The 12646-nt window shown below is 41.8% G+C and overlaps 1 protein-coding gene across 4 annotated transcripts in view; it reads right to left on the reverse strand.

The window, feature by feature from the left end:
* Positions 1-338: 338 nt before the first annotated feature.
* Positions 339-12646, reverse strand: part of colq (collagen like tail subunit of asymmetric acetylcholinesterase) — a 41165-nt gene continuing 28857 nt past the window's right edge. For 3 of the 4 annotated variants that reach the window (XM_088998863.1, XM_088998862.1, XM_088998860.1), the window contains 4 exons: positions 11514-11633; positions 11265-11406; positions 4303-4405; positions 339-3207 (listed from right to left, as the gene is read on the reverse strand). In XM_088998863.1, coding sequence (XP_088854989.1) covers positions 3138-3207; positions 4303-4405; positions 11265-11406; positions 11514-11633 — 435 coding nt within the window. In that variant the 3' untranslated portion in view covers positions 339-3137. The remainder of the gene's footprint in view (positions 3208-4302; positions 4406-11264; positions 11407-11513; positions 11634-12646) is intronic. The other variant, XM_088998861.1, reaches the window with a different exon arrangement.

Consider the following 12646-nt stretch of genomic DNA (forward strand, 5'->3'; position numbering starts at 1 on the left):
AGGTTTTCTCCTCTGGCACCACCTCCCTCCCCCCAAACCCCCCACACGTCAAAAGCCCACATTAAATTAATTGAAGAATTGTTGTTGTGTACTGAATGTGAGTGTTGCCGGTTAAGTGTCCCAAAATGAGAGATGTGAGTGACTAGCTACCAATCAAGGGGCGACTGCATCTTTGGTCAAGTCAGTATGAAGAGGTCGAGTGGTCATTGAACGTGGGCGAATACTAGAATACTAATCAGAAAACCTTTGATCGTCCCACAATAGGGAAATCTCCAATCAATAATGTTTTTTTTTTCTTTTGAAAGTGCAAGACAGAAAGCAGCGTGACGTATTTTTGAAGTTTCACTTTTATTTTATTTCTTTTAACATCTGTATAAATCATATCAGCGTAACAATACATAAATATTCACTATTCCAGTCAGAGCGCAGAGTACATTTCATACAAAGCCTTACAGAGTTACCACATGCGTATTTGTGTTGTGTTTTGATGTGCATGTTATAATATGGGTCAAAGCTCATAAGCCACAAGCGGCAAAATTCAACATGGTTGGTTTAAACCTAATACTTTGCATTACATGACAACTGTAGTCCGCAACATGTTTCTTAAGACACCTGCTACATCAAAAAAAGGCTGTTATGTTCACATGAGCACTTGCATTGCGGACAAAACATCTTAACAGTCTTATTTGTACGTTTTGCAACGGGTGAGGAGACGTCTCCTGAGGCGACGGGCGAAGCTGTGGCACTTCAAAATCATACACACGTGTGACGCCACAAAGCTTATGACAACTAATTTCTTTCTTTTACACCACCCTACACATTGACACGCTGGCGTGACAGTAAGACACAAAGACTCGATAATGAGGTAATAGAGTAAATACAGTATAGGACCATAGAACAGTTTCATTGTCTATTTAGCAGCTATGGCCGATTTCAGCCTTGCCTGTACGCTGAGTTTAAGGACATAACAGTTTCAAGCCTTCACATCTAGGAGTATATTACAGTAATCCCCGACGATATTTCCATCTAAAACTTTTTTTTAATGAGATAGCATTACAATGTCTTTAAAGTGTATGTAGATGTGTTTTGGGGTGATTTTAGCATATAACAAATATATTTTAAGGCTTAAAGAGGGTGTTTGCAGTTTTGGCAAAGAAAATCATGTTAGTTTGAACTGTCGGTATGATCTGACAGTCGTACACGATCAAAATAATCTGTGGAAGTGCCACTAGTTTTGAGACGACAGCGGCCAAGGAAAAAAACCATTGCTATCAGGGTAAAAGTTTTTGCTATGACTTTTTGGGGGAGGAGGGGGGCGGGTTTTCCCTTCCCCAAGGCCATTTATTTGTGCCCATTTTGAATGCTCACAAGTGAATGATTTTTTTATTGTTTTTAATTCTAATCATGAATTATTGTCAAGTCATCCTTAAAGTGTGACCAGACACGATAGATTTTTTTTTATTGCAAATTCAATTCAGTATTTGATAAATATATATATTTTTTCTAGTTGTTTCCCAACCAATGTGCCATGAGAAATCACTAAGTGTGCTGTGGAAAATATTTCACTTTTTTTTTACTTGTGTAATGTGTTTTCATTCACAAATCTATGTCAGCAATATGGTGACAGACCAAAAAAATTAACTGTTGGACTAAATGGCGGAAGGTACAATTTACTTTTATTCAACAGAGAAAGAGCTTTATGTTCGACTAAACGTGAACAGATTTCTGGCTGAGCAAGCTGATTTGGGAGTCACTTGAGACGAGCTCATTACTTTTTGCCATATTTTTGTTTGGTATGCAATTTTTCCATTTTATAATATTGCTCATTTTTGCTATACAGTCCTACCTTGGTTTTCGACCATCTCGGTTCTCGACCAATTTATTTTTGACCAAAAATATTGGGTTTTATTTACAAGCCTTGGTTTGCAACCAAAAATCGATTCTCAACCAAACTGAGCCAACCTGAATGTATCACATAACTCTGCCTCCGCTTCCGTATACGTCACTTCCTTGTATTGCGTCTCATCGTGATTGACGCATTATCAACGTGTAGCAATGTGAGCAGGCGTGTTTGTATTGTTGAATCACGATTAAAAAAAAAAAAAACATTTAAAAAAGCAGACATTGATTCCATTGATTATAATTGGATGTTTCAGTTTCCGACCAAATCAGTTTTCAAACAGGTTTCTGGAACGGATTATGGTCGAAAACTGAGGTTTGACTGCATTTCATAATTGGAAATTGTTTCTTGGATGCTCACATACGGTTTACAAAGTATTTTGTGTACTTTATGATCTCTGGAAATCAACAGATTTTCAGTTAGCGCTGATGGGTCTGGAAATGTAACTCTCACAATGAACGGGGGAACCACTGGACACTGGATGTTTTTTTCACTCCAACACTGAGTTTCCCGTGTGTCTCCATAAACCAAGGTGGATCCTTATGAGAGTTGACACGAGTTGTTCCTGAGAATTGTTCTTCGATATGTGACCAAATGTGTGTGTTGAGTCAAGAAGCAGCACCTGTGTCGCCGGTGCTATGCGTAACAGTCTCTAGCACAGAACATGATTTAATGACTTACATCCCTGTTTATGTTAATGTGAGGTTAAGAGTAGAAAGTGGAAACCGGTAAGAGGTCAAGTGATACATGCTTGTTGATGATGGCCAGGATCATGCAAATGCTGCTACTCTGGCACCATACCAGAGGCATCAGCCCAGCTCTCGGGTTTTTTTTTTTTTTTTTTTGGGGGGGGGTTTTTTCCTTCTGATAGATTCTGGCTAAAGGTTATGATGCACCCGGCAAAGTCTTTCAACACGGCTGGCACACATCCATTGCCCTCACCGACGGATTTGTGACCATGTAGGCGTGATGAGGAAGCCGGATTTAAATCCGGGCCGTTTAAAGTCGGTGCGAAGTTGTCTTGCTGTTTCCGACGTGCATGTGGGTGAAAAGTTTCCCCTCCACCTACATAGCAACGCTCCGAGGGATGCAGGGAGTTATCTACAGTATATGTTTCGCTTTCAGTTCATCTACCGCGTCTTCCCTGTCTTCGTTCTTTTTGTTTTGCCGTGAAAAGTATATTCCCAGTTTGTGTCCCCGCATAAAAAGGAACTGGACGCAATGTCCGACTTTCCACTCAAGTGAAGTATTTGCAGTTTGTGGAATCGATTGCGCAATAGTAAGTGCATTTCAGGTGACCGTATGACCTGCAAATAAAAAAAGGACATTTGTTTAAGTACAAGTTTCACAGGTTATGTATTTTTGCTTCCAGCTGACTCAGTGACGCCCGAGCGTCGCTATTTGCCTGCTTTCATGATATTGACAAACTATATATCAAATCCGGCATCTTTAGGTAGTGTAGCGGCAAATCGAAAGTGGCAACAGTTTGTCCAACTTGGACAAACGCTATTTAGCAGACACAAAGGCGCTATGGAATCAAAAAGATATTTTTGCTTGTAAATTCCATTCAATCTTATCATTATCTAACTAGTTACCGAGCTATCTATTTGCTATCTATTTGCTATTCCTAAGCTATCTATTAGCTGTCTAGCTTGCTGGCGGGCTAGCTATCTGGCTATCTATTAGCTATCTAGCTAGCTATCTAATAGCTATTTAATGGCTATCTAATAGCTATCTACTCGCTGTCTAGCTGGCTACTAGCTATATAGCTATCTATTAGCTATTTAGGTAGCTAGCTAATAGCTATCTATTATCTGGCTAGCTAGCTTTCTATCTATTTGAATCACTTCCGGGTTGAGTAAAGGCTGGCGCATGTGGCTGCCGCTGCTCACCTACAGAAAAATATTATCCTGTGACTGTAAAGTGACCGTGAGAGTTTTTAAATGTATTATTATTATTATTATTATTATTATTATTATTATTATTATTATACTGTCTTGATCTGGCTATCTAGCTAACGATCTAGCTGGCTACCTAGCTAGCTATCTATTTGCTATCTATTAGCTGGCTAGCTGGCTATCTACCTAGCTATATACATGTATTTGATATCTATAAGCTATATAAAAGCTAGATAGCTATCTATCTATCTATGAGTTATCTATTAGATAGCTAGCTAACTTTCTGTCTATTTGAGTTATTTGGGGTTGAGTGAACGCTGGCGCATGTGGCTGCCGCTGCTCACCCACAGAAAAACTCATCCTGTAACTGTAAAGTGACCTTGAAAGTTTTGAAAGGCGCTTATAAATGAAATTTATTTTTAATTATTTAATTAAAAAACATATTATTATTATTATTATTATTATTATTATTATTGTTATTATTGTGCAGTGAGCCACACTCACCCTGGCAGATATGAATGACACGTCTGGAAGCCAAAGTCTTTGCCGTCACATTCCTCAGCACCCTCGTGGCGATAGCCATCGCCACAGAACGCATGTTTGCACTCTGTGATAAAATGACAAAGGAAAGAAAAGAAAGATATTGAGTTGTAGATGGACTTTACTGGAGTTTGTGATCGACATTCATTGCATCAAGAGCATAATGACCTGTCAACGGGTGCGCTGCATTAATTGGGCTTCTTAACTTTACTTAAAGGACAACCGACAACCAACAAGTTGTGTCCATAATTTGTAAAATGGCTTCGAATGACTTCTACTGAGCTTATTTTACAAAGATTCCACCGCATATAGCAATATTGTACGTTTTAAGACTCGCACTGAATATTCCGGAAGGCTTGTTTTTGAGTTGGTGACGTGTCCTCAGGTTGCGTCACTGAAGGAACGCCCCTGACCGAAAAAAATACATCACGTCAATGTATTTTGCTGTACTTGTTTGGTCCGGGAACCTCGTGTTGCACCCAAAAGCCGCCAGAAGAGGGCGTCCGAGCTCCATATAAGGAATTTATCAGCCTGTGGAAACGGAGGTGGCCACAGGAGGTTGCCATTTTGTGCCTCTTCTTCGGTGAGACATTTCCCCTCAATCGATGAGAAGGTTTCTTCACATTGTAGCTGTCCTTCCATCACGTCAATGCATTTTGCTGTACTTGTTTGGTCTGAAAACTTTGTGTTGCACCAAAAAGAGCCAGAAGAGGGCGACAAAGCTCCATGTAAGGAATTCATCAGCCTGTGGAAACGGGCTGATGAATTCCATACACGGAGCCTTGTCGCCATTTTCTGCCTCTTTTTTAGTGCTACATTCCCCCCCCCCCCCCTATTACCTCAAAATGGCACGGAATAAATTATTTAATCGATTGCAAACATGTATGCTTTCCTCTTCAGAACTATTTGAATCATATTCATAACTGGATGAGTAACAAGATTATTTGCCAAAATTATTTCTGGGCATTCCATGCTTTTTTTTACATGTATTTTATTTTTTGCGTCTGTTAGTCACATGATACATTTTGAAAAGTGCAAAACTTAATGAAAGATCTCAATGTGAAACAATACACTTTAGAAATTGAAAAGGTTGCCGTTGGAGTGGAAAAAAAAATTGGTTGGTCTGTCGACTTAATTATTATTTTTAACTCATTCACTGGCAGGCGTGCAAAAATGTGTCAACTCCAGTGCCAGGGTTTTTGTCATTTTCACTCAAATTCCAGGACCCACAGAATATTGAGTTTTAGAACTACATAAACATTCAATGCAGCATAAGAAACCTTAGACTCTCTTCTTTCACCAGACAAAAAGCGTTACCGTATTTTTTGAATTATACGTTGCTCCGGATTATAGGTCGCACCAGCCAAAAAATGCATAATTAAGAAGAAAAAAACATATATAGGTCGCACTGAAGGATAAGTCGCATTTTTGGGGAAGATTTATGTGTGATAGAGATTTCTGATAGAGAGGCGTTTGCGTTGCATGAAGCGGTAACACCAAGAAGGTCCTACTGCAAAGCCGTTTATATTCATGTCCTTGGCAACGACCTGGGTGTGGAGACGCAACTGCACCGTTGACAAACCTCTCACAGCAGCACGTTGTTCAAGCACCCATGCGTGAACTCGTTCGCCCAACTGCTTGTCGTCCGCGATTAGCTTTTTTTATCTTCATTTCAGTAAGCGTAACCTCTGCTTTTCGCCAGTCCCTTACAAGTTTTTCGCTCACCCCAAACTTTCTTTCTGCTGCTCGATTGCCATTTTCAGCTGCATATTTCACTATCTGCAGCTTATAAGCTGCAGAATATGACTTTCTTTTCAGTGCCATTTTTATTCAGCCCTTCTCAGTTGTGTTTATAAATAACAGGTGTTACGGAAAAATCTGACCCTCCAGAAACCGCGACCGCAGGTACGACAGATTCTGATGGGTCACAGATTTCCCTGTAACACCTGTTATAGAAATGTGTAGGCTACTGTCTCTGCGCTCACAGATTTTGAAGGCTCACAGATGTTTCAACACCACAATATCAGCACAGGCCTAGAGCGCGCTCTTGCGGTTTAATGTGAAAATAACATGTGAAATGATATACAGTAATTAAAAAAAAAGCATATATAAGTCGCTCCGATTTATAAGTCGCACCCCCGACCAAACTATGAAAAAAACTGCGATTTATAATTCGAAAAATACGGTAATTCCTAAGTCATATAGGTATGGAGCAACGTTCCCTCTAAGATGCACGCGTGCGCTATCGCGCACTGCTTGCACATACACAGCGCACAAGAATATAGAGATGCTTGGCTACAAGAGCAACCATTACCCACCATGGAAAAGACGGTTGGAGGCTAAGATCAAGGCGGCTCGGAAAGATGTGAGTCAATTGACGGAGACCCAGAGAGGTATGAATAAAAGGCCAATACCCAAGTGGAACATGCAGATAACCATACCTGAAGCACTCGAAACTGCCAAACAAAGGCTCCAGGCCTTGTCCAGTCGCCTAAAGAGGTACACGAAAGAGAATGAGGCCAGAAGAATAAACAGGCTGTTCGCAACACAACCTGCGAAAGTGTACGCTCAGTGGCAGGGTTCTAACAGCAGAGCAGACACTCCAAGGCTGGAAACTGAAAGATACTGGAAAGGCATATGGGAGAAGGAGGTCGCACATAACAGCAGTGCACAATGGCTGGTGACTCTGAAAGAAGAGCACAGCAACCTCCCTGAACAGAACCCAGTTACCATCACAGCGGCAGACATACAAGAAAGAGTCTCAGGTATGAAAAACTGGACGGCACCAGGCCCGGATATGGTCCACACCTACTGGCTAAAGAAACTCACAGCTCTCCACGAGCGCCTAGCAGCATAAATGAACCAGTTGCTGATGGATGGAACTCACCCAGGATGGCTAACCGAAGGGCGAACAATCCTGATCATGAAGGATTCGTCAAAGGGTGCAGTTCCTTCCAACTATCGGCCAATAACCTGTCTCTCCACAACATGGAAGCTCATGTCAGGCATCATTGCGGCTAAGATAAGTGGACACATGGATCAATACATGAGCAAAGCGCAGAAAGGCATTAGTAGAGATACTAGAGGTGCCAAACATCAGCTACTGGTTGACAGTACAGTCGCATAAAACTGCAGGTCCCGACATACCAACCTGTGCACAGCATGGATTGATTACAAGAAAGCATATGACTCGATGCCACACACATGGATCACTGAATGCTTGGAGTTGTATAAGGTCAACAGGACCCTGAGAGCCTTCGTTGCAAACTCGATGAGGATGTGGAAAACCACACTTGAAGCCAATGGCAAGTCACTAACGCAAGTGTCCATCAAATGTGGCATATACCAAGGTGATGCACTCCCCCCACTGCTGTTCTGCATATGACTGAACCCCCTCAGCCAGATAATCGCCAAGACAGGCTATGGATACCGCCTCAGAAATGGAGCTACGATCAGTCACCTCCTCTACATGGATGACATAAAGCTGTATGCTAAGAGCGAAAGGGACATAGACTCCCTGATCCACACAACCAGGATCTACAGCAGTGATATCGGAATGTCATTCGGGCTGGAGAAATGTAGTTGGATGGTGACTAAGAGGGGCATGGTAGTCCACACTGAAGGGGTCTCACTCCCTGAAGGAACAATAGCAGACATTGAAAACAGCTACAAGTACCTAGGTATACCACAGGCCAATGGCAACCTCGAACTAGCAACAAGGAAAGCGGCTACGACCAAATACCTCCAGCGGGTGAGGCAAGTCCTCAGAAGCCAGCTCAATGGCAAGAACAAGACCCGGGCAATAAACAGCTATGCCCTGCCAGTGATCAGATACCCTGCAGGAATAATAAGGTGGCCAAAGGAAGAGATTCAGATCACGGATGTTAAGACCCGAAAACTTCTCACCATGCATGGAGGGTTCCATCCCAAGTCCAGCACCCTGAGACTGTACACAAGCCGTAAGGAAGGAGGCCGGGGACTAGTGAGTGTGAGAGCCACTGTCCAGGATGAAACATCCAAGCTCCATGAACACATCAAAGAGAAGGCTCCAACGGATGATGTACTCAGAGAATATCTCAGACAATGGGGAACAGAGGATGAGGTGCTGGAAGAGGGACAATCATGGAAGGAAAAGCCTCTACACGGGATGTACCACCGAACCATAGCAGAAGTGGCTGATCTCAAGAGGTCTTATCAGTGGCTAGAGAGTGCTGGCCTAAAGGACAGCACAGAGGCACTCATCCTGGCTGCTCAAGAGCAGGCCCTGAACACCAGAGCCATAGAGGCACGGATATACCACACCAGGCAAGACCCAACGTGTAGGTTGTGCAAAGAGGCACCTGAGACAATCCAACACATAACTGCAGGGTGTACGATGCTGGCAGGGAAAGCCTACATGGAGCGCCATAACCAGGTGGCTGGCATAGTCTATTGAAACATCTGTGCGGAGTATGGACTGGAAACCCCAAGGTCAAAATGGGAAACTCCTCCCAAAGTAGTGGAGAATGACCGAGCAAAAATCCTGTGGGACTTCCAGATACAGACTGACAAGATGGTAATGGCCAACCAACCAGATACGATATCTGGAGGTCATAGATAAAGGGGAAAGGAAAGCCGTTGTCGTGGATGTAGCGGTCCCGAGTGATGGAAACATCAGAAAGAAGGAACATGAGAAAATCGAGAAATACCAAGGGCTCAGAGAGGAGCTGGAGAGAGCCTGGAAGGTAAAGGTGACAGTCGTGCCTGTGGTGGTCGGAGCACTCGGGGCAGTGACCCGCAAACTAGACGGGTGGTTGCAACAGATCCCGGGAACAACATCAGATATCTCGGTCCAGAAAAGCGCAGTGCTGGGAACAGCACGGATACTGCGCAGAACCCTGAAGCTTCCTGGCCTCTGGTAGAGGACCCGAGCTAAAAAAATGGGGGACAGACACCACCCATGAGGGGTGAGACGAGGATTTGTATATATATATATATATATATATATATATATATATATATATATATATATATATATATATATATATATATATATATATATATATATATATATATATATATATATATATATATACAGTAAAGTCTCGTTATATCGATATTCAAGGGAGTCCGAAAAATTATCGATATAACCGGGACTATCAATATATCCGATCCTGCGCCGAACTGCATTAAACAAAAGCCGCCAAAAGAGGGCAGCCAAGCGCCATATAAGAAACGGAGCTGGCCATTAGCTCCTTTTTTTGGGGGGTGAGAGATGTTCCCCCAATGTTGCCTCAAAATGGCACATATAATTCTTTAATGATTGTAAACATGTATGGTTTAATCTTCAGAACTACAGTGTATTTGAAACATATTCATAACTGGATGTGTAACAAGAAAGCATATTATCCGAATCTGAAGCCATTGTTTGGATTCACAAGCAATGCAAGACGTCTTGGCGTGAAGTCATTTTTATTTGCATTTGAATAAAAAGTGACATCGGCTGTCCTTTAATACACAGTATGGAATGTTAATAATTTTCAAAATCATCGCGCTTCAGCAGACAAAACAAGAAACATTGTTGCAAAAAACGATTGCATTCATATACAGTACAGTGGGCATGTACAGAACACAACAGGGAAACTGCAACGCTTACATCTTACTGTATTATGTATACAATTTAGTCATCAATCTTCTTCTGCTTCCCATTTTTACCTTTTAACACAAACACTTCAATCTCGTCTGCTACACACGAGCTAGCGTCTGAAAATGAAAATGGCTCTGCTACACGGGTGCTGGGCACGTAACCAAGTCACCTGACCAAGTCGACCAATGGCGCGACTGATGGCGTGGCACGTAACCAAGACACGTGACCAAGTTGACCAATGGCGCGACCGATGGCGTGTCACGTGACAAAGTCACACGGCCAAGTCGACCAATAGCGCGACCGATGGCGGCTCATGTGACCAAGTCGACCAATGGCGCGACCGATGGCGGCTCACGTAACAAGACACGTGACCAAGTTGACCAATGGCGCGACGGATATATCGATATAAACAACAAAAATGGCCGGCGGGGGATGAAAAGGAGCACCGTAATAACCGGATTATCGTAATAACCGGGTATCGTACTAAACGGTACTAATTATACATAAAAAGACTAGAAATGTGCAAGGGAAATGAAAATAGTATCGTAATAAGCGGTACTATCGATATAACCGATATCGATATAACGAGACTTTACTGTATATATATGTGTGTGTGTGTGTGTGTGTGTGTGTGTGTGTGTGTGTGTGTGTGTGTGTGTGTGTGTGTGTGTGTGTGTGTAACTCAATGAGTGACAGGTGTCCAGCCAATAATACGGTTCACTTACGCTACACAGCCAATTGGAGCAGAACGGCGCCGTTCATGTTAGCTAGCTAACAACAGTGCAGCGGAGTTAAGAGACGCAGATGCTAGCCCCTTATCATGGAGAAACGAGCGGGCAGCGACACATTCACTCATCAAGCCAAAGTAAAAAAGAAATGTGGTTCTTTTAAGATGGAATGGCGCATTCAGAGTATGTGAAAATGATGTTGCTCACAGTGGTCCTCAGTGTTCTCAGGGAGCTTGTGTGTATGCGCAGACACATGAAAAATTAGAGGGAACATTTGTCTGGAGCAATATGAGGTCCAATGCTGTTAAAAAAACAAATGCTGCCCCCTCGTGGAAGGGGAAAAAACATTGCCTAAGGTCTGAGCTGCGTTCTATCGGCACACCAGCAAGAAAAACCAAAACCGAAAAAAATCCGGTAATGGTGCTTCGCATCATATTTCCAATTCCAGATTAAATTCGGGAATGGCAGTGAATGAGATAAAAATAAATAAATACAACATACAGGCTCATATTTTTAAACATTTGTACTGCTTCTAAGTGCCCACATATTTCATTGTAAAAAAGACAACTTACTGACGCAGGCATCAGTGACAACTTTATTCCGGTCGTCACATTCCTCGCCGCCTTCGTGCTGCACGATGCCGTCGCCGCAGTAACCGTCGTCATCAGGCGGGTTCTCCATCGACTGGAACGCTGTCATCTGGAATGGTAAAGTCTTTTCCAGAGTTTAAGAGATTTCAGCAAAGAATGGAAAATACGCCCCAAAGATCATTATTTGTCCAGAAAAATAAAAATGGAGAATATTGTCGACTGGACTGATACCTGAACTGGAAACCAGCCAACGGTGTCTTTGAAATAGAGAGACCTTTGATCTTTACGGAATGCAAAAGCGTTCTCTGTGTGGAGACGCTCCAGCTCCTCCTCGGTGCTCACCACAAAGATCTGAATGGAAAAGACGTGGGGAGAGCATGTGAAACATGCTACATGTACAGTGACTGTATAGTGTCCTTAAGAGTTTTGAAACACACTTATAAATTAAATGTATTATTATTATTATTATTATTATTATTATTATTATTATTATTATTATTATTATTATTATTATTCAACTACTTTATGTCTGTCTTGTGTCATTTCCTAAATAGTAAACTACGAGATGGCAAACATCAAATGTTGATAAATCTTGTTTTTATTCCTGTTTTGTTAAAAACATTTAAATGCAAAGTTAATAGAATGTGAATTTATGAAATAGAAGATCGTCGTAATCGGAATGAGTTACTGTATTTTCCGGTGTATAAGGTGCACTAGAGTATAAGGCGCACATCCAATGAATGGTGTATTTTCACACTTTTTCCATGGAAAAGGCGCACCACACTATCAAGCTCATCTTCAATGAATGACAACATTTTCCCAAATATAATATATAATTTTTTTTTATATAGCGCTTCAACAACAGCTGAAGCTGGAACAAAGTGCTAACGTGGAAAAAAGGGAAATGTCGCCCCTTATGGAAAAGAAAAAACATTGCCAGAGACCATGGCCAGTGCTTTATCGGCACCCAAACAAGAAAAAATAAAACACGAACGAATTTGGGATGGCGCTCAACGTCGTATTTTCAATTCCTGAATAAATTTGTGAATGGCAATGAATTACTTAACAAGTTTAAAAAAGGTTTACAATCTTTGCAAGACACAACCAATCAATGTTGGCAATCCATATATGTGGTTCCAAGACACATTTAAAGGACAACCGACGCCTCTGGACAAGTTGCGTCCATAATTTGTAAAATCACTTCAAATGACTTCTACTGAACGTATTTTACAAAGATTCCACCACATATAGCTATATTTTACCTTTTAAGACTCGCGCTGAATATTCAGGAAGTCTTGTTCTTGAGTTGGTGACGATACCTACTATGACATCACAGTAGGTATCGTCACTGACCGAGAAAGCGA

Source organism: Hippocampus bargibanti, linkage group LG06 (assembly GCF_051943395.1).
Source record: "Hippocampus bargibanti isolate YZ-2025 linkage group LG06, ASM5194339v1, whole genome shotgun sequence".
In the NCBI taxonomy this organism is placed as follows: domain Eukaryota; kingdom Metazoa; phylum Chordata; class Actinopteri; order Syngnathiformes; family Syngnathidae; genus Hippocampus; species Hippocampus bargibanti.